At 32.7% G+C, this 23,556-nt stretch overlaps 1 protein-coding gene across 1 annotated transcript; it reads left to right on the top strand.

Moving 5' to 3' along the window:
• The first annotated feature begins 36 nt into the window (after positions 1 to 36).
• LOC140436460 (ankyrin repeat domain-containing protein 16) lies at positions 37 to 17,283 on the top strand. Its single transcript, XM_072525299.1, has 8 exons — positions 37 to 207; positions 259 to 573; positions 631 to 835; positions 2,112 to 2,305; positions 6,428 to 6,603; positions 8,659 to 8,849; positions 12,148 to 12,469; positions 16,938 to 17,283. The coding sequence occupies exons 1-8, from the start codon at positions 129 to 131 to the stop codon at positions 17,172 to 17,174; spliced, it is 1,719 nt and encodes a 572-aa protein (XP_072381400.1). The 5' UTR covers positions 37 to 128; the 3' UTR covers positions 17,175 to 17,283.
• Positions 17,284 to 23,556: the final 6,273 nt, after the last annotated feature.

Below are 23,556 nucleotides of genomic sequence, written 5' to 3'. Positions count from 1 at the left end.
GATGTCACTACTATGGTGCTGTCAATCACCAAAATAAATATTTTTTCAACAAAAAATGTCAATAAACGAGAAATAATCACAAATATCAAATATGCTAACAAAATATAGAAATACTTAAAAAATCTATCATGGATACCCCAAATGAACTCCTTATGCAAGCAGTATATAAAAATGACTTAGGTTTAATAAATCGTTGTTTATCAAAAGGTAAATTTAGCATATAAATAAATATTTTTTTTAAACAATGTGGTCTTTTAGGCGTTAGCATTAACAAAATATGTTCCAATGGAATGACACCTCTGGGAGTAGCTGCACAAACTGGAAACTTATCAATTTTAAAAGCTTTATTAGAACACCACAAGTCTTCATACAATTTAGATTTTAGGAATGAAAACTTTTGTAAACCTCAATATCTACAGCTAGATACTAGTGAACAGAAACGGTTCAAAAATATCGGATACTTTGTGGTATGTAAAGATATGGAAGAGAATGAATTTGGAGATGGGCCTACTCCAGATGGAATGGAAGCTCTAGAATGGGACATGGAAGTCAATGAAACAGATTTTTCTACTGGTAAGTAGTATTTTTTCATTGACCTTTATAGTTATGTTAAATAAGGTGCTATTTTAGATGACAACGGCCTAGAAGACAGTGACTTGAACATGTACAAATGGTATGCAAATATACTTACACGAACCTCTATTCTTCTGGAGTCTCCAGAGCGTGATATTTCTCGTTTAGATCGGCATGGCCAAAGTGTTCTACACTATGCTATCAATACAGGAAGTGTGGAAATGGTAGAATATTTGATGACAGCAGTTGGCAAAGATTTGAGGTATAAATAGTTGTATAAAGCTGTAAAATTTATATAAAAGTTACTTTACTTATGAAATATTGGCATACTAACACGTCTGTGCAATATTTAAATATTTTCCTTTATATACCTACAACATTTTTCTTTCTATACCTTTCATTTATTACTGTTTCTATCTAAATGCATACTGAAATGGAAACATTAAAATAGTTAAGTCAAATAACCAGGATTTGCTATCAAATGTAACAATTTTTTTGCCTTTATACTAGTAACCAATTGCAAACTACTGATTACTGATTAAAATTTATTTTTTAAATAGTGAAAAAGGGGAGAAATCAAGGTTTTCTGAACAGTGACCTATATCTGCCAAAGCCAATTGAATCAGTCATTTTAGAAACAGTCAGTTTTTACTGAAATGTAGATTTTGTCAGAAGTGATATTTTTGTACCTTAACACATAAGCAAGCACACAAGTTGTGGAACAACTGCGCATTCTGATAGGTGTTTCATTATAAAGCCACACAAGTGAGTGACTGTTGTCACTGAGTGCACTCTGATGGCAATGTCTTTGGAAACAGCTTACCACAATAAGATAACAACTTTCATACCTACTATCAAGAAACAGACAAAAAGTTCTGAATGAAGTTACTTAATTTCTCGTGGACTACATTAACATTGAGATACCTGGCCAAATACAGCCTCAAAATCGTGCCATATCAGCTCTCCTTAAACTACAAGTAGCTTTGGATCATTATAGAAACCAAGAGGCATATTTGGCTGACTTCAGATGGCCCCATTTCCACATAAGACTATCCACTTTTTAGGTCAGGTAGGGAATCAACAATAAAAATTTTGTCATATCCGCTCTCCTAAAACTGCCAGTAGCCTCTGAAAATTACAGAGACTAAGAGACATACATATTTGGCTGACTTCAGATGGGTCTATTCCCATGTAAGAGTAATCACTTTTTATGAGGCCAGGTAGGGAATCCACAATACCTGGTGATAGTATCCAATGTATCAGCTATTCTGAGCAAGGAATATTGACCTTTTTTAGTTACTGCATTGATCTGGTAGTATTTGACCCCATGTAGAACATCTCTCTGTATATTAGAACTACAGGTGACTATTTTTTAAACACTTATTTTTTGCTATAACATAAGCTAATTCCATAGTCTGGAAGCTTGTCAGTCTTATGTTATAATACACATAATGTTTGTACACCTAGGAAAACCAAAATGCTTTATTCTGTCTCAATAGCAATTACTGTAATAACTGTTAAAATGTTCTTTTTTTTAGCGTTAATCAGAGTGATGCCTGCTACTTTAGCCCTCTTCACATGGCAGCTGCAAATGGGGACATAGAAATGGCAAAATGGTTGTTAAAAAGAGGGGCCAATGTTAATGCAGCTGGAGGAAGACATAGGCAGAACGCCTTGTACGTTGCTGCTAGGGGATCATTCTTAGGTGTTATGAAAATTTTGGTGGAAGCAGGTAAATTAACTATACTGGGTTGGAAGTTCAAGAAATGAATCACCAGATACATCTTGCAATGTCCCAAATGTTGAAGAATTTATAAATCAATAGCTGATGGACATTTCTTTAGAAAAATTGAGACAAGTTTTAGATTTTGACTAATATTTGTAAATAAAAATGCTAATGCCGAGAAGATATCTGAAGTACGATTGGCTTTCATAAGACAATCAGTAACTGATTCGCAATAAAATCTCACCATTTAAGGTATCATCAATAAAATATATCTATACTACCGACAATATATCCCTATATATTTAGAGAATATTTGGTTTGACTGGGTGTTACTATGTGCTATCGATTACTTGCTGAATATTAGTGAAAGTTATGTCTATTAATAGAACTGTTTTGATGGAATGTAGCTTAATCTCGATATAAAATAATCAAAAAATTCTTTCTGCTGATTAATTTTTTCTAACGCTAAATACTATTCGTTTCTGAAAATTATCATTATTTAATTATTGGTGCATTTGAATATAATAAGGGTGTATTTTGTTTTAGATAGAATTTTTTGAGCAGATTAGTAGCTAAGTTATTATTCTTTGGAAATCCTCTTATGTGTGGGTTTTTGTTAACTGCCATCAACAAATTCATTTCGTTTTCCTCTGTCAGACTAGTTTTTGTTTGTATATACATATATATAAATATATATATATATATATATATATATATATATATATATATATATATATATATATATATATATATATATAAATAAAAAAGTATATGTGTCGCGTGTTGCCTACCCGCATACTGTGGTCACGAGCCGCCACTGGTGTCTAATCGTCGTTACAAAATTTACCTCCTTTAGTTTTAAGGGATGCAATTTCTATAACAATTTCAATTTCTTAAACTGCGACAGAAATCATGTTGCTTTTGAAGGTTATCAAAAAGCAGTATAAAAAGATTTCAAAGCGGATGGAAACTCAGTAGCGTATCAGTAGTATGTTGAAAAAAAAAATAAGAAATAAAAAATTTTTAAAATTTTATATTATTGTTCTTATACTCATTTGTAATTATACAGGGAGTTGAGATTGATACGATTTTCATGTAATATTTTTTATATCTTTTTAAATACCCAGTATAACATGTTATAATTTTATACTGATGTGATGGGGAAGTGAACCAGATTTAAAATTTAGGATAAAATAAAGTGTGTCTTGTATAAAAGAAAATATAACTTTGGTCTGACACGCCGTTATGAAACACCCTGTAAGATTTTAACTAATTTCAAAGCATGGGTTTTAAAGCTATCTACAATATCTTTTGATATTCAAAATCTATTAAGATCTTTTGGTCTAAAAGTAACTATAAAGGATTATACTAGAATCACATCTAAGACCAGTAGTTGCATCAACAACATTATGACAAATTTTTTCTGAAAATATCTACAGAGTGGGCGTATTTGAACCTTGTTTTTCTGATCGTCGAGCTCAATTTTTCTTTATTGACTCTGAGCATAAAGTTGTTGACACTAATCAAACATTTCAACGGTTTATTACTTCTTCTGGTTTACAGAAGCTTAAACGTGCGCTAGCTAGTACAAAGATGGACTTTTTCTATGATATTAATAATGATCCTGATTTTTTGACAGTCGTTCTTACTGAAACTTATAACAACTTAATATTAAAGCATTTTCCATCAAAAAAAGTACGACAAACTGCTGAAAAACACCCGTGCAATGGTTTAATAATGAAATAAGATCTTACAGATCTAATCTTTCTCTTATTAAATACACTCTCGGTCATAAAATCCGGGTCACCTTGAAAATCACCGATATTTCATTTTTAACGAGCTTTATCGTAAATAATAATAACACAAATACAAACTAATGCATGTTTCTGAGAATTGTTGCGGTTTCCTTTGTAACAAAGAATTACAATAGTGCCGATTTCGCGGTAAAGTGCACACTTCCCAAAATGAACGCTACCTGTAACTCCGCTTGTTTTAAATGTCTCGTTTGTACTTCGACTTTCTGTTCAAATGCAACGGACAAACGTTTATTATTGCCACCATTAGTGTTTATTAGTGCCATTATTAGTGTTTATTTTTTGACAAAAATCCCTTTGACTGTTGTTGAAACGGCACAAATTGTTGCACTTGTGGAAGATGGTCACACTCAAACTGTTGGCGTAAGCCTTTTTACGGTTCAACGAGTGCTTCAACGCTTTCAGGAGGCAAGTTTTCTAACCAGGCGATCTGGCTCTGGACGAAGAACGACCAAGGCACTAGATGACCGTTTCCTTGTGTTTCAGGCTTTACGAAACCGGACCTCAACTGCGGTTATGCATCAAAATCGTCTAGAGGAAGTACGAAATCGCAATTTTAGTGTTGCAACAGTCAGAAGAAGACTTCGTTCTTCTTGACTATCTTCTCGGGTAATGGCTAGAGGACCGTCACTTCGCCGGGTGTCTCGAGTTGCACGACATTGGGGAATTAACGATTGTAGCAAAATGTTATTCTCAGATGAATCCCGTTTCTGCCTAACTGGATCCGATGGACGTGTAAGAGTTTGGAGGAGAACCGGTGAACGATTTTCACAAGCTTGCATTGCTCCAAGAATGCCATTTGGTGGAGGATCGGTCATGGCTTGGGGAGGTATATCTTCCGACTTCCACACAGAATTACCCTTCATCGAAAATGGGTCCCTAACTGCACGAAGGTACATTACGGAGATTCCGGAAGAACATGTTATGCCCAAAATGGCAGGGCTTGGAGAAAACGACGTTTTTATGCAGGACAACGTGCGACCGCACGTTGCCAGGATCAGTATGTAATACTTGGATGAAGTTCGAATTACGAGGGTACCCTGGCCAGCTAGGTCTCCGGACCTGAATCCCATCGAACATCTCTAGAACGATTTGAAAAAACGTATTCAAACCCATACACATCCTCCTAACAACGCACAGGAGCTTAAGGATCTGTTAGTGAGAAAGTGGAATAACATACCACAACTTGTAATCCGGAGAAAAATTGAGAGTATGCCCTGTCGTCTGCAAGAGGTTATTAGAGCAAGAGGAGGCAATACACGATATTGGTCATTGAAATTTCACTGATTTTTTATCACGTTCTGTATTTTCCATTTTTTTTCGTATGTCTGTTTTATCAAAAATTTGATTTGTTTTCTGTTTTTTTCAATAAAAGCAATAAAAAACCATTTTTTTCTTTCAAAACAAACATTGATGACAGATAAAAAATACATTAGCCAAAAAAAAGGTTATTACTGCACCAGAGGCAAAAATATTTAAGAAACTTGAAATTTTCAAGATGACCCGAATTTTATGATCGCGAGTGTACATTGCAGATGCCACTAAGGATCCCGATTTGTCCAAAGTATGTAACCAACAATAATTTGAATATAATCGACAATTACAAATTGCAAAAAAGTCAGCTTACTGTCATTTTATTACTAATTCCAATAATAAACCTAGAGACTGCTGGAAAATAGTAAATTTCGAAAGAAAAAACACAATATCCAGTTTGGTACAACCTGGTTTGCATGGTTTGCCGCAAACAAACCAAAACTTAACTCTGATAAAACGCAAAAATTGCGTACAATAATCCAGATAACAAAGAGACTATTAAACTAATGGAAATAACCATAGATAATCGACTGAACTGGTCGGTTCATATCTCATAATTAAAGAAAAAGCTATCAAGTTCATTATTTGTTATTCGTCAACTAACAAAGATTTCACTCTCATCTAAACTGTGGTTTAATCATATGGGGCAATTCAACAAATGCACTTCAAATTTTAAGAATGTAAAAGAAAGCTATCAGGATTTTAGCAAGGGTTAGTTATCTAGAACACTGCCGACCTTTCTTTATCAAATTCAAAATTATATATTAAGTATATTATATAATATATTAAGTTAAGTTTTATATTCCTTTTTGATACACTATGTATATTTTTTTGACATGCTACAACCAGTATTTGTATTTGTTATGTAGTTAAATCAATAAACTCTAAACTCTACAATTTTGTATATTTCTGTATATGGGATTCATTATCCGTCTACTTCCTCCTAGTCTGTTCTACTTACGGTTTTGTTCGATTGCTCGATATATAATGAGATTTTTAGGTGCTGATGTGAATGCTGTAGACGTAGAGGAGCATTCTGTTTTGACCTGTGCGGTTCGTCAAGGTTACGAAGAAAATGTAAGGTTTCTTGTCAAGAAGGGTGCAAGGGTTAACCATGAAGAACCTGGAGGAGTAACGGCGCTTCGTTTGGCTGTGTGGGCAAATAATTGTCCAGTGGTAAGAGTTTTATTCAAATATAAATAATTTGCAACATATTTACATTAGACAAAGTGTGCAAGGCTATTATCATTCAGCGAAAAGATGAATACACAAATTATACTTTAAATATATTGTAATATGCATTGTATTGCTGTAACGATCCAAAAAACTGTTATAGTTTTTCTTTATTATATCTAATTCAGAACGGAATACTTTTTATGCGAACATGTATATATTATTTCGTTTTAAAAGTATGTCTGGTAATTAAGATTGTTCTGATTGTCGATTCTTGGAAAATGACACAAGCGTCTTATATAATATATATCTTCTTTTTTTTTATTGGTCAAAATAAATCGAACGATTTAAGTGTAGGGTAATTCCGACAGGGACAAGCTTGCCCCGTGTAAAACAGCGCGCCATTATATATCTAACCGCCGAGAGATAATCAATTGTCTTGTGTTTTCACCAGGTGAACATTTTCGCCATTAACGCCAGCTTCTTGGAGAAAGTCCCTAGTTTGACGAGCAATATGGGGACGCACGTTTTCTTGCTGAAAAAGGACGACTCGACGGCTGTCGAGATAAGTGGTGAGAGGATAAGTAAAGTGGTTTGTAAGATGTTATCAACATAACGAGCAGTTGTCATATTTTCTCGAATAAACACAAGTGGTGATCGGCTACCATAGGCAAACCATTACTCCAACTGTCCTGTGTACATGCCTCTCAACAGCAAACCCGATATCTCGTTGCTCTCCACGGCAGCGTCTTACCATCCTACGACCATCATGCATTCCTAGACAGAATCGTGATTCATCGCTGAATGCTACATTACGTCATTCTGCCACCCAATGCTGCCGTTCTCTGCGCCAATTCAAACGTTGATGACAGTATTCCACAGTCAAAGGAAGCACTAGTCGTGGGCAGAATGAAACCAGTGCAAATGCTCGAATGCGACGATATATAATGTACACATACTAACAGGTCTACCTACTACTCCAAACCATTGGTCAGCATTTTGACGCGTAGTAGCAAAACGGTCTCGCAGAGCCAGTAATCTAAAGCGCCTATCTTGTCAGTAAGTGCCAGTAATCTAAAACTTCTTCTTCTTGACAACTGTGTAGCCCATCTCAAGCTTAATTTGAGCATATCAATATCAACCTAGTCTTCTTACCAGCCAACTGCACAAGTGTCTTGCTGCATATGGACCAAGGAGTCATAAGAAGTTTAAAGTGCCATTATCGGAAACAGCTGTTGAAAAGGATGATTTTTTGTATGGAAAATGGGGAACCCGTGAACATTACCATCCTTGATGCAGTTCAGTTTTTAGACAATGCGTAGAGTGCGGTTACGTTAGTGACAATTTGTAAGTGCTTTCGTCAAGCTAAATTAACTGTAGTTTCTCCCAATGTTCAGGATATTGACGAGGATGGAGAAATGCCTTTGTCAGAGTGGATACAAAAATTTAATGTAAACCAGAGAGAGTTTGGAACTGATCTTGACTCCTACATTTCAGTAGACGATCAGGTAGAAACATTTTAAGTTTTAAGTGATAAAGAAATTGTGGAACAAGTGCAAAATGTGGAAATGGATGTTGATGAAGATAATGAAGAAGAAGATGGCATCGATTGTCCTACAATCCAAGAAGCAATGAGAGCTGCTGAGACCATATCCACGATTTACCAGTTCAGTGACGCATCCACAACTACCAAAGAAGTAGCTCAGCTTATTGAGGACACTACAGAAAAACTTTATTTTTCGGAAAGGGTTGTGCAGAAGAAAATAACTGACTTTTTCAGCATTAGAGAACTTTTTCATAAAAAATGTAAGTTTCATATACACGATATGTTTTATTTTTTAATTTTTTATCGTAAATGCAGCTGTAGTAATAAATAATGGTGTAATAAAATTTTTCCTCGTTAAAATTTCATTTTTTTCTATCTCTTATAACGTCGTTCTGATATAGCGTCATTTTTTTACTGGACCCTTCAATGACGCTATAGACAAGTTCCACTGTACAGAAAACGAAAATATTCCTGACAATATTGTAATAACTGTAATATTTCTTCTCTTATAGGTAAAAATTTTGTTAGAAAACGGTGCCAGAGTTATACATTCCCATCACTTGGTACATGTGGGCGTTTCAAATAGCAATTTAGAAATAATAAAGCTATTGGTAGAAGCTGGTGCGATGGTGAACTCCAGAGATGATCAAGGATTGACGCCTCTCATGTTGGCTTGTTCGAGAAAAAATGTTGCGATTGCTAAGTAAGTTATAGTAAATTTATAATTATTATAAATGATACATTTTTATTTAACCCTTTAAGTATGGGTAACATCAATAAGCGGTTTAACATAATTTCCTCGGCAGCTTTTAACATAAGTTCGTCCACCATTTTATCCCTTATGTCTTTGAGAGTAACCCTTATGCCTTTGAGATATGTGAAAACTGCATAATTTTCCGGGTTTCAAGAAATTTTAATTTAATTTTGCAAAAAAAATTTTCTTTTGTAAAAAATGTTTCTTCCTCATGCCATTTTACGAATCGATAGGGAAGTATTGATTCTATTTTTAAAAAATTTTGGCATAAGGGCCACTGGTGCACTAAAGGTGTTAACAATGACCTAAGCATGTTATGTTTTTAAATCAATGTCCCTGATTTTCTCCTTCATGCCACTTGAAAGTTTGTTGGTTTACACGATAAGGAACCTGCAAAAAAAGACATAAAGGCAGGTTGTGAAAACGAAAAATTTACCTTGAAAAAGTTGCAGAAAATTAGGAAAATTCTATTTTCAGAAAAACGCACCCTGATTCAACTCTAAATTTCTTCTTTCTTAAACATTTACTATTTAAATGTCCTATTTACAGTTCAATGAAGCCGGTTAATATGACCCTTCTTAAAAATTGAACCGACCTTATTGGTTGTCTTAATGATTTCACTATAATGTCTGCAAAAGCAATTGCAATATATTTGGAATATTCTAAAACTTAGATCATTGGGTTTAAATAAATAAGCTTCAGTTTCTCGTTTATTTAGTTGATGTTTACTAAATCTGCTCTCTAAATAAATGTCTATATACAATATCTATCTATTTTTGTGCCACAAAGTAATTTAACTTAATTTACATAGGGCAAACTGATAAGTATATTTGAAAAATGTAAACGCAGAATGCAAGATTGCGTTATTACCGATGTGAAACAAAAACAAATGCGGATGGTTGTAACAAAACAAATAAATTAAAGCTGGCTAGCTGAATGTGCCGGAGAGTGACTACTTAACACTCAAAAGAGGATTCGGCAAATTTGCATGCCCTACAGAGACCGTAGAATAAAAAAATGAATGACAAGGTAATAAACAATCTATAGGTATATAACTGAGGTAAATAAAAATGATTATAGAAGTTGCTCCAAAATGTGAGTGGGCGCCAGGAAAGTATTAACATAAACTTTCCAAGGTATCTTGTAAAGCTATTTGCTGAAATACAAAAAAAAGGATACAGGTATGAATTGAAATATTTAGTTTTCACCAAAAATTTAATCCCTATCCAATATATACAATCTAAATTTACCCTAAAATACCCACCACCAATTATGTACAGTCAACTTAGTTAATTATCTACAAAAAAAATAAATGCCCTAATTATACGCAACTGATCCTTGATGATCTAAATTTACCAATAATAAGATATAGAAAAAATTGTAATGATTGACCTAAAAAGGTAATTACTTGCCTCAGAGATGCAACTCTGTCATTTGGCTTTCAATCGAAGGTTGTAATAAAGTAATGAGGACAATATCCTGAAGGGATAAATGGGAGGATTTAAAACCTCGACCTGGACGTGACAATTTTACTGCATATATATATATATATATATATATATATATATATATATATATATATATATATATATATATATATATATATATATATATATATATATATATATATATATATATATATATATATATATATATATATATATATATATATATATATATATATATATATATATATATATATATATATATATATATATATATATATATATTATAATTATTTAGAAAAAATGACGGGTCTTTATTATTAAATGAAAACAGTATGATTTTAAAATATAAAAAAAAATGAACAATGTTCCACCCTCTAAATAAGGGAGGTCTTTCGGGCTGGTATCCTGAAGTGGTCCGAGAGTAGTCTGAGAGAGCTCTGGACCTCTGATGGAACAGACGGGCAAATGGGCAAATTCAAAAACGCAAATTCTTTTCCTCCTTGTAAAAAAAAATCCCCAAAAATAAATGAGAAAAAAAAATCCTCGATCCTGGATTTAACTTCTTGGGGTAGGCTAAAAAGAACAGTTGTGTTACAATTCCTCCTTACGCTTAATAAAAAGAAGGGAAAAATACAAGGTTTATTAACAAATGAAATAACTTGAAAAATATTACAAAAAGTTGCTGGGAAGCTTGTATCAAAGAAAAAAGCTGTAATGATTTTGTAGATAATGTGACCTTCGCATGGTCTGACAATATTTGATGTAAAATAAATTGATCAAATAGATAATTTTTAAGGAAAACTTGCTACGGAAATATTTTTGAATGTAAAAGAACGATATGAGGCAGAATATTTTTACAGATAGACTTAATAGATAATAGATAGTTTTAAAAATGGATACCTAATTATATGTTTTTAAGGCCGGGAAGTAAAATAGAAAATTGATATGATTTTATAACATTACTATATCTAAATCCAGAATGTTTCTTAATGAAATAATGTGATAAATGACAGATAGATATATCCCTAACGAAGGGAAAAATGACGATATTATAGAAGTTAAAATGGCTGATGGTTTTTACACTGTTATTTATAATTGAATCAACTTACCGACTAGAAGTGGCTTATAAATCAACGGGTATACACTACGAAACAACTAAAACTGTATATATTCTTCCTTCCCAACGAAATTAATATTCTTTAAAACAAATTTAGCCTTCTTCTGTCGCCTACCCTTTTTTTTTGTTAAACGATGTTGTCTACCAAAAGGTTAAAACCAGAATGAGCGCTAATTGCTAGCCGGATGATCATGTTGCCCTACATCATCGTAGGTGTCGCTGTTTAAGCCAACTTAGAAATTCAAAATTCAGAAAAGCATTAAGAGGATTGGGATTTTAAAATTGTATTTAAAAATGTTTACGGATTATTAAAGTAACGGACTCGTTACAGATGGCCGAAAGTCCCTGAAAACTTCTATAATGTTTATTTTAATAAGTTACAGGGGTGAAAAAAAAAAGAGAAAATTTAGTGTGATTTTTAATTTCAAATATCTCATTCAAAAAAACTTTTTCATTATTACCCTCGGTAATAATGTAATCTTTCATTCTGCGTTTAAGTTTTTCAAAAATACTTATTAGTTTTCTCAGGATTCGAATAAAATTAATACATTTAAAACGCATTGCACATTTTGACAGGCGACATTTTGCGTCTATGCCCTTAAGCGCACTAGACTATTCTTGCGTTAGTTCATTCTCTTATACCAATCACAGATCTCTATAGATTAATTATACGTATTTTTAGGTATCTACTATCTCGTGGAGCAGACGTAAACGCCTCTAGCCACATAGACGGTCGGACGGCACTACACGTATGCGTTCAGGATGTACGAGAAGCCAAAAGTGTCTATCAACTAGTGGATCTGCTGGTAAGCCACGGCGCTGATATGAACGCACCCAGTTATCAAGGCAACGTGCTCTTTTATTCAATAATTTTGGAAAATCGAATCGCCGCCGCTGCCTTGGTGCAACAGGGAGCAGATGTAAACCTCAGGGACGAACGAGCTTATGTTGATAATTTGAGTTTGGCGAAAAGACATGGAGATTTGGAACTAGTCAAATTATTGGTAGGTATCTCTGAAATTTGAAAGCAAAAATGTATATTCTGGTTTAGCATTAATGTTTCTAGACTAAGATTTCACTATTTGGAAGAGTGATTTCATCGTTTCAAGGCGGAGAAGTGGGGAAAGACGTTTGAAAATCCAGTGGCGTACACTCACTTTTATTTCAACTTTAATTATATTATATTTTTTAAATATTATTTGTAACCCAGGCCCGTAGAACAATTGGATGCCTTAACGGAGTTCTTTGGAGCTCAGAAATTGGTAAAAGACGAAAATACAATATATATGACTCTCTCATAAAAACCAGCTTAACCTATGGTACAGAGACATGGAGACTAACAGAAAGCAATAAAAGAAAACTCGAAGCAACAGAAATGGATGTATTTAGACGATCACTTCCAATATCTAGGGCAGACAGAATTAAAAACGATGAAATAAGGAATCGGATGGGGGTAGATGGATCACTGGCAACAGACATAGAAAGGAAACAACTTATATGGTATGGCCATGTTCAAAGAATGCCAGAAACAAGACTACCAAAAATCGCCATGAAATTGATACCACCAAATCGTAAGAAACGAGGAAGACCAAAAAGAACATGGAAGGAGGGAATAACAAAGGCAATGAGCTCCCGAGACTTGACCGAAGAACAATGGAATGATAGAAATTCGTGGAAATTAGGTATCGGACAACGGCGCAAGACGTTTTGAAACCGATATATATATATATATATATATATATATATATATATATATATATATATATATATATATTATTTGTTCGAAATAGGCCACAATATATTTATTTGCAGGTTTTTAGTGACGTTTCGATCTCTATATTCAAAGACCGTTTTCAAAGATAGTTACATTTATTTTATTTGTCCATTACTATTATGTATTTATATAATCTTATTTATACAATCTTATATTATTTATTTTCTATTTTTTTTTTCTAATTTTGAAAACTGTCTCTGGAATAAAGATCGAAACGTCAGTAAATTAAACATATGAATAAATATTTTGCGGCTTATTCCTTACATTCTCCTAAAAATACAGAATGCCATAAGCAAAAAACTATTAGAAACAAGATGCTACCTAGCTGTCGCGGAAATTACGCTAAAACGTCTATTGACGTGACCCGTCCTTAAAGAGTTAAACAATTAATTTATTTTTGTAGCACACGCTTGTATTTTTAAGCACACGATAAATATGGCTTACGGATATTTGATGCTATTTTTCTGCCGAAAATTCCTTCATAAACGTTTCGTACGTGACCCTGTAAACCTTCTCTTGTGACGTTAACATTTTCTGTCTCTCTTGTAGCTTTTCATTTTTGGAATAACAATCAGAATTTTGCTGCCTTGTCTTGGAACAACTCGGTTGTTCGTCCATTGTATTTTAATAATCACAGAATATATCTTAAAATTTACTATAAAACAACAAACTCCAATAACACTCGATTTACCACCACAAACTTCAACCGCACAAAATATAATCACAAAATTCAACAGAAGCACTCCCGTCAGCACCCATATGTAAATGAACTTTTCTTGCTTAGGCACGTGCGATGGTGTTACTTTACAAATGCCCAGGTTGCCAAGTGTTTGAAAAAGAATGGTAATGAAATTTAAAATATCGATTTTTATTTTATAAACTTAAATATGTAACTTAAATATGCAATTTTGTGCTCAATTTTCACTATTGAAAAAAATTATGTTTTTTTGGTATTTTTATGACGATAATAATCGCTGCGTCGAAGAACTCAGGTTTGTATGGCCATAATTGCTACCTGCGAACAAGAATCGGCTACACTGTACGTCAGCTCGTGGTCAACCCTGCCATACAGAAGTACAAATAAATGTACTAATTATACATTCTGTGATTTCTTATGAGAAACACAAATTAAACAGGTAGTTTTCGGGGGCCGCTGTGTACATTAAAATTTGAGGATATTCGGCGTTTAAACGATGAAATCACTCTTCCAAATAGTGGACTTTTACTTTATTTAGCAATAAATTTTTCTTTGTTATCACTTTCTCTGTCTTTCAATGCTGATTATTATATGTACTTTATTTGGCGTTAAGATAAAATTAATTTGTCCAATTATATATGACAAATGATTACAAAAATTAATGCTTAAATGCTTACAAATAAGTTTATAAAGGAGGTAGGGGGTTCCAATATCCTGAAAATTTATTAATTTAATGGTTGGGAGAACTGACTTTAAGCATATACTGCATTTAGTTTTAAAATTGAATGACATTCGAACGAAAATCCCTAGCTCGAGATGCTTCCCAAGTCCCTTAAAAATAAAAGCATAAAACACTGTCAAAGAAGTACCTGAGATGTTAAGCATCCGGACGCGGCCCAACTAGCCACCCACACCGCTAAAATCAGAATGATCGACTCAAGCTCTCCGAGGCGTCACATGTCCCGCTTTTCCCGTAACAATTTCATTTAAACGCAATATCCTTAACCCATTAATGCCCAGCGTTGCGTTTTCGCAACAGTTGACATATAACCAACTATGGCGTCTTTTTTTGAAAAATGACATGACTTATTCGGGCAGACAAAGTTCAGATTTATTTCACAACAGCTTTCTATGTATGTTTTAATGGGAATTGGTCGCAAAATTTAGGTTTCTATTAACAGATACCATATTGAAAGTTGTAGGTTGATTTTGACTTCTGTGAACACGTGTTTTTAGTTAGTAGTAAGTCGTTTGTTTATTATTATTTAATTAACTGGATAAAAATTTGGTTTTTGGCAGCAACGTATTATTAAATCATTGAATAAGATATATCTATCAAGTAAGTGCTATTATTTTATCTATGCTAGTTGGTACAACTGCCCAATTATCATTGTTGCGTTTTCGCAACACTGTTCACAAGGCATATTATTAGTACATAAAATGATTTTTGTTCTAGAAGGAGGAAATAAGATGTCAAGTCAACTTGGCTTGTCCAGTTTCGGCCGTACTAGTAATAATAGTCGTTCTAAAAAATTTCTTTACGAATCAAGGGCACATAAATTTATGTCCATGCTGGAAGAATCGAACCTTATGGAGTCGGCTTCCAGTGCAGATGTTTTCCAATAGCTCCTGACCCCACTGAATTGACTGATAAAGACAGTGAAGATGAAGACTGTGGAAGAGCATTCAATAACCTAAACAAAAATATGTTGGATCCGGAATCAGAAGCTGTAATTCATCAAGAAGAAGAAAAAAGGATCGACGAAGAAAATATAAATCTATATGAAAAAGAGGCAAATCTTGAAAGTGTGACACAAGTTCAAAAAGAAGAATTTACGGAAGAGATTAAGATGGAAACAGAAATAGACACAACATGAAGAAATTCAAGATGTTCAAGTGGCATCCACTGAGATTCGTGCAAAAAGTGTAACTCTTCTACCACAGAAATGGATTGAGGGAGATTTAGCAGATGAAAATTCCCTTTATTTGGATATTGAACATAAAAAACTCAATGGAGCACATACACACAGAACAAATATAAGAATCAAGAAATGGTATTGGCCTTTATTTATCTGGGGTCTTGATGTCTCCAAACAAAATGCTTGGTTAATTTACCGTAGAATGAGACATATTATCTCTGAACAACCCGAAATGGATTTGCTGCAGTTTAGTCGAAATATAGCCAAAGCCTTGTTGACGATGTTCGGAACTCCTCCAAGAAGACCTGCTCCATCTCAATCTTCAATAAACAACGTTACACAAGATGTTCGAGTCGACAACATCAGCCATCTTTTTTCTACTCACGAAAAACGAACCCGATGCGTCCTTTGTCACTCAACAACCAATAAAAAATGTTTTATTAAATTTCATAGTAATACGCAATAATTTTTTTATATTATTTTAATGTCAGTTTATTTAAAACTCTTTTATATTATTTAATAAAACATTTGAAACAACGTATTTTTAATTTTTTTACATCCTAATTGCCCAGTGTTGCGTTTTCGCAACAACTAAATATCAAAAAATAGAGTTTTTCATTTTTTAAACATATATTTTTGTTAATTTTGTGACTTTTAGAGCATAAATTGTTCTGAAATTAGAAAAAAAATAAGCGTAAACAGTTCTGAGGATTTTTAATTCGAATATTATTTTAAAATCCATGCGAGATTGAGAGATAAAAGCGAAACAAAACGACAGTACTTATCCCGTTATCTGTTTGAGGAATCTGGCAGCACAAATAAACTTTTAGATTATCTTATTCTCTTTGAAGATTTTAAGACTTAATTAGAAATTTTGAATAAAATGTTACGAAAATATGAAATACAGAGTGGGCAAAAAAATGCTAAAAAGTACGTAAATTTTTGTTGACTAATTGACGGCGAAAATTGAAATTATATCTATATATACTGATTCGCATAGTTAATTTGGATCCATAAACTTTACTAAAAGTTAATATTGAACATACTTAGGGGTAATATTAACAATTTTTTTTATTTTTCAGGTGTACGGAGGATTTAAATTGTCCGATATGGCCTGGGATCCGCGTGCGTTACGGACGAAATCCCCCGACTCTGCCTGTGATTTTCTTATTAACGTTAAAACGAACCCTTTGAATTTAAGAGAAATGTGTCGAATAGCGATTAGAAAACAAATCGGGGCCAAAGGATTGAGATCTAAAATTTTAGCACTGCCGTTACCTACGATGTTACAGAGGTATCTAACGTTAGAAATATTATAAGATTATATCGATCTCATAAGTGTAATTTCGATGTAACTCTAGTCATTAATGTATTTATTGTTTGTTTACTTTTTACTTTCAGTATTTATTCTAATATAGACTGTATGAAACCAAAGATTGTTTTATTTTAGTTTTTTCCAAACTAGTTTTTACCTGTGTCATAATTACAGGCGGTTCTACCATTCGATTCATCCAGCGAAGATTGTAAAGTTGCCTCGTATTTCGGTGAGACTTTGTAAAAATATATTTATCTGTAATAAAAACAGGTAATAAAAATTAAAATAAAAGTAATCTACCAGGAATAGTTATTAACTGCAAAATTATCAATGACCGAGATGTATAATAATAATAATAGTCTCCCGTTTTATACCGCTTCGCGGCTTTGGGAGTATAGCAGGGTAGTCTGCTATATCTAGGGCCTACGGTATACAAGGAAGGTAACGTGGCCAGTGCTACGCTTCAACCGCCTATTATTACCCCTGGTTTTACCCAAGGTACTCATTTTATTCAGGCTGAGTCGACCTGGGGCCTATAGACATTTTTAAAAATCTCTAGTTGTTCTTTGCCGGCGGTAGGATTCGAACTCCGGACCACCGGCGTGCGAGGCAAGCATCCTACCGCTTGCGCTACGCAGGCCCTCATAATAATACAAAGTGTTAATATTCTCATCGATATTTACATTCAGATGTGTCTGGTATTATGTTTGAAAATATGGGCAGTCACCCAGTTGAAGTTATCATAGAACAGTTTGTAATAAATAAATAATGCTTCACTTATCGTCTCGTATGGTAGATTTATTTAAAATACACTAGATACTCATGATTTAGTTTATTGGTTATCTAAGTACAATACTAGATAGTACTCAGTTGACTTTGACTAACTTAGACCGTTCTCTTGATTCTTCATTCTTAACAATAATGATAATACTCCTCCCAATAATCCTGTGATTTCCAGCTATTTACCTCACGTGCGCTTGTTGATATATTATTGTTTTTACTTGTTTAATTTGTACACATTATTTAATAAGCTTTTGATTACATTGCAAATTTCACTAGGTCAGAGCGCGTTCCAGTTACACCGATATTTTCAATGTCGTAAACAAATAATATATTTTGGCAAATGTGTGTCACGTAATTAAAAAGATTACTTAAATCTGATGCTTAAATAAATCCCGTTACAAGTTGATCAGTCCACGTGGACCAAGATCCAATGAAAACATCGGATATCGCTATTATGACAAATCACAATGCGTTATCTTGTATCGGTAAACTTATGCATTCTTCGGGTAAGATATAACAATATTTGCCTGAGCGACCGAAACCATAAAGTAGTTTATCCGAAAAAATGTCGTTTCGACCGCCCATTGGTTTGCACTTGGGTAGGTAGGTATAATATTTTATTTTTAAACCAGCATAATCAGATTTTACGAAACAAGAATATTTTAAATATAACCATAACTACTACAGCGTTCAGTTAAATTCAAATAGTGAACTGCAAGTAAGTTTGCTTGTGACTTCACCAGTGTTCTTTCTAAACTTCTTTTATCATTTTATGAAGATATTTTTAAAATGTGGCGTCTGCAGTGTGATAATAATTCTGCAGCTGAAGAGCCAGTGTAACTCTCTAATCAGTTGGAAGATTTACAAACCTGTGTAGTTAAACGTAATCGACATGTTCAATACCTTTCTGATGATGCCAAACGTATGCTGAAACATGTTTATGAATGTCTTTTGCTAGTAGGAAAGTACTAGAATAATTTCTTTAAGAAACAATTATATCAGACAGATAACGGAGTATCGAAAAATGAAACAAAATATTGTTTATTTGGATGAGACTTGGTATGATACTCATGACACCGTGAAAAAAAGTTGGATGAATAATAACAAAAAGTGTTAAGTCAGTACCGCCCAATAAAGGACAGAGAATTATAATTTTACACTGTGGTGCAGAAAATGGATGCATCGACGATGTATTATTAATATCTTCAAAAAAAAATTAAAGACGTGAATCTAGATTATCATGAGGATATGGAAAGTTTAATTTTTGAATCATGATTTGAAAAATCTCTTCTTCCGAGTTTACCTAAATATAGTGTGATTGTCATGGACAACGCATCATATCATTTAAGATTAATGAGAAAATTCCAAATATTACTTAAAACAAATTACAAATTCAAGAATTTTTATTTGAGAAAGATTTGTACTTTGAGGCATCATATAGTAAAAAGCCATTGTTGGAGGTTGTTTATATTAGATAGTACCAGAAGGAATATGTTGTTGATAACTGTACTCGCAGTAATGAGTATACCGTGCTTAGACTTCCTCCTTATTATTGTCTTATCCCAGCCTCATCAGACAGATAGGCCAAAATTATTCATAACACAGGAGGAGGATTAGGCCATATATTTGGCCATTTAATTCAACAAAGCGATAGAAGATTTAATCTCTTACATATATATATATATATATATATATATATATATATATATATATATATATATATATATATATATATATATACAGTGATGAGTGTCTTACCGCCCGGCAAAATAGCGGAAAGGATAGAAGACAGATTAAGTTGTGAGATAGAAAGAGATAAGGCTAGTTATTAGACGTGTCTATTTGACTTCAGTCATAATAATACGGATGACCTCGAAAATATTTATTTTAATAATTTCTGATGTTAGAATAAATGATTAAATATATTAAGATATATTATAGTAAAAAACATTAATTAGTAGCGATTTTAAATTATAAATCTTTAAGTTTATTTAATAATAAAAATAACTCAACTGAAATATTTGACTAAACTAAATAGGTATAATCAGTCCGAAATAAATTGTTGTATGTAGATTTGGCGTAATAGTTAGAGATGTTGTCTATTGATAAGAAGACTGGGGTTCAATTCACACCAAGGGTAAAATTTTTGTTTTACTTAATCAAAAATAATAGAAAATATGATACATATTAGGTAACAAGTTTTCGAAAAACTCATTATTTACAATTTATTCTTATTCCAATGTTATAAAATAGAAATACAAAATATTTCAAATTCAATTCCAGTTTTACAGTCTTCAGTTGTGAATGGAAAATAATCCATTGAAGACTGTTTAATGTCAAATCCATCACTAAATTCTCAGTGTTAATATCAATTCCTCTGTACAGGTAATGATTTTCAAAACAATTGACGACATTGGAATGGATGCGCGCGAACAGCTACCTGCTTTATAGCTAACCAAATCATCAAGCCTTCAAGTTATCAAATAACAACACATCGAGAAGTGTTTTTTACGGTAAACAGAAACTTTTTATTGAAAAAATAATTCCTGAAAAAGATTTTAACGGTCGAGGAAAAAGTGCAAATTGTTGTCTGGCATGTGAATGGATTATCAGATAACATGATTAGACAACAATTTGTAAATATGTTTCCAAATAGGCCGGCTCCAGCACGATCAACAATTCGGTCTATTATACGTAATTTTTTTACTTATGGATTCCGTGTTCGATCCAAGAGTAGTTCGCAGACGAAGGGAGGTAAATCCAGATTTGGAACTAAGGGACACTTTGATTTGTGCAAGTATTGAGCAAAATCCTACCCAATCAACACCTCGTCTCGGAGAACAATGTGGAATTCCAAGATTTAGAGTAGGTGAAATTTTGTAAAGACATCAATACCGTCTCTATAAACTTCATAAATCCAACGAACAATTCCCTGGGGATCAATATAGACGTTTACATTTTTGTCAAACTGATGGAAATGTCACATCAAGATGAACATTTTTTAGAGAACGTTTTGTTCACCGATGAATGTACGTTTTCATTGCATGGCCGTCACAATTCAATCAATGCTAGGTATTGATCTCGAGGAAATCCTCGTCAGATTTATGTCGCTCGTACCCAGCGTCTTCGAAAAGTAAATGTTTGGGGAGGCATAATAGGGAATCATGTCATTGGTCCATTTTTTATAGACGGTATGTTGACTGGGCGGAAATACTTGGAACTTCTGCAAAATCAAATTGTCCCAGCCCTTTGTAATTTACCAATACCTTTCGATTCCATATGGTTTCAACACGATGGTTGTCCTGCACATAATTCTCGCATCGTCAGTGAATATCTCAGTGCGACTTTTCCTAATCGATTGATTAGTGGCCACGGATATTTTTTTATTTTTATAGAATTTTTACTTATTTAAACATTCTTTAAAAGTTTTTACTTTATTTTCGAAAGTACGACGATACTGTTTTGTCAATAAGATTTTTTGTTTTAACTTTAGTTTTTGTTTAGTTTTGTTTAGTGATTCAAAGCAAAACGATCTTTGCATAATTTCAAATTATTATAAAAAAAAAAGAAAACCACATGTGGGTTTTGAACTCTAATCGTCTGCGATGTCTGTATCGCAATGTCGAATTCTTACCACTAATCCACCAAGGATTTATAGTTATTCCGTGACAAGAGCGTATGAAACTCCTCAAATCATAGTAGAAATTATTCTTGGTTAATAATTTAAAACTTTAGATTAAATAATCACTATTAACTAAATTATTTTATTTACATTTTTGCTTTATTGTGGTCAATCAGTTTTTACTTTATGCGAAATTAAAAAATGGAAATACGTCACACATTCGACGTTACTCATAATAATTATGACCGAGGTGATTTAGCTCGAATCTAACGTCTAAAGGTGTGAGACTATCGATATTGGTAATGTAATGTAATATAAATTATAGGTTTTTCCGATTATTTCTCACCTCTATGAGTTTCATCTCTTTTTATTTCACAAGGTAACTGTGTTTTCTATCTCTTACGTTAAAAAGCCGGGTGGTAAGACACTCATCACTGTATATATATATATATATATATATATATATATATATATATATATATATATATATATATATATATATATGTATATATATATATATATATATATATATATATATATATATGTATATACATTGTGTGTGTACTTATATAAACAAATTAATAATAGCACCAGAACCGTCTTAAAAAACACAACGATTATATTGTAACATTTACTTAACACGTTGCAGGACACTTAAAATTACAAAATAAAATTATAATAATATAGATATAAGATATCTATATCTTATATCATAGATAAAATATATAAAGAATAAAATCTTCTAAAATTATGAAAATAATATGAAGTAAGTGTTTTATTTACTTGTGGTTTCTGTTTACAAGTTTACAAAAAATGTATTCATAGATATCGTCATACATAAAATACTTATATCTACAATATGCTATCAAAAATGAAACGTAACAATATAGTTTGGAAATTATACTTCCTTCTGCATTGTCCATACAAAATACTGGCTTGCATCTTGAATAGTAGACACAATTTTATAACCCAGTTGGCCCAAAGCAGCGACTACATTCAGGGGATATCCATTTAGTTTCATCGGAACTCCTTGGTTTGGATCGCCATATCCTTTAACTACAAACTTATTCTGCAAAACTTTTGTATCTTGCTCATTTAGGCATATAAGGAAACTAGATGACGTGTTCTTCCACTTCGCGTCTATATTTCCTTTAACAACAGCAAATTCATAAGTTCTAGTCGTCATAACTACGTTAGTATATCAATTTACCTAAATTCAAATCTCTTCAAAATTTAAGAGCCTATTAACCGATCCACATTGAATGTACTATACTCTACGTTCCTTGACTGTGACCCTATACTGAAAACTGTATGTCGTTGGATCCACATGACATAATTATATAGTATAGTATAGTTAGTATTATGCTGTTGTTAAATCTAAAGTAAACAATTTGGGTGAAAATCATTGTTGTTGCCGATTACAGTATTGCCGGAGTTTCGATATTTCAGTAGACTATAATATTTATTTAAAAATTTGCGCAAATAAAAATGAGCTGTACTAAAATCACAATCAAGATGCACTAGAAATAAACAAACCAAGACACGTTAAATGTTGCAAGGAGCACTCTCAAATAATTATTTATATTGTATAGACATTGTATAAATCCCAAATCATGATTTACAAAGTTTATACATTGTAAATCATGATTCGGGAGTGTTCCTTATAACATTCGAGTGTATTGGTTTGTTTATTTCTAGTGCATCTTGATTGTGATTTTAGTATAGTAAACGAGGTTTTTTTATTAGCTGAGTTCTATTAACTTTATTACATTAAGAATAAATTTTTTTTTTCTGATAAATAAAAATTCAAAATGAGCTAATAATCTTTTTAATTTTTACAAAGAGCATGTGACAACGATTAGCTGAATGGGTTGCACTCGTGTCGATTATTTTCATTGAAGGACTTATGGTTATACTATATTTTTCGTTGTTACCAAGCGTGAGAATGAACAAAGTGAATGGTTTGGCTACACTTCAATAT

The sequence above is a fragment of the Diabrotica undecimpunctata genome, chromosome 3, assembly GCF_040954645.1.
Source record: "Diabrotica undecimpunctata isolate CICGRU chromosome 3, icDiaUnde3, whole genome shotgun sequence".
NCBI classification, from domain to species: domain Eukaryota; kingdom Metazoa; phylum Arthropoda; class Insecta; order Coleoptera; family Chrysomelidae; genus Diabrotica; species Diabrotica undecimpunctata.
This window is presented reverse-complemented; position numbering and strand designations above follow the sequence as displayed.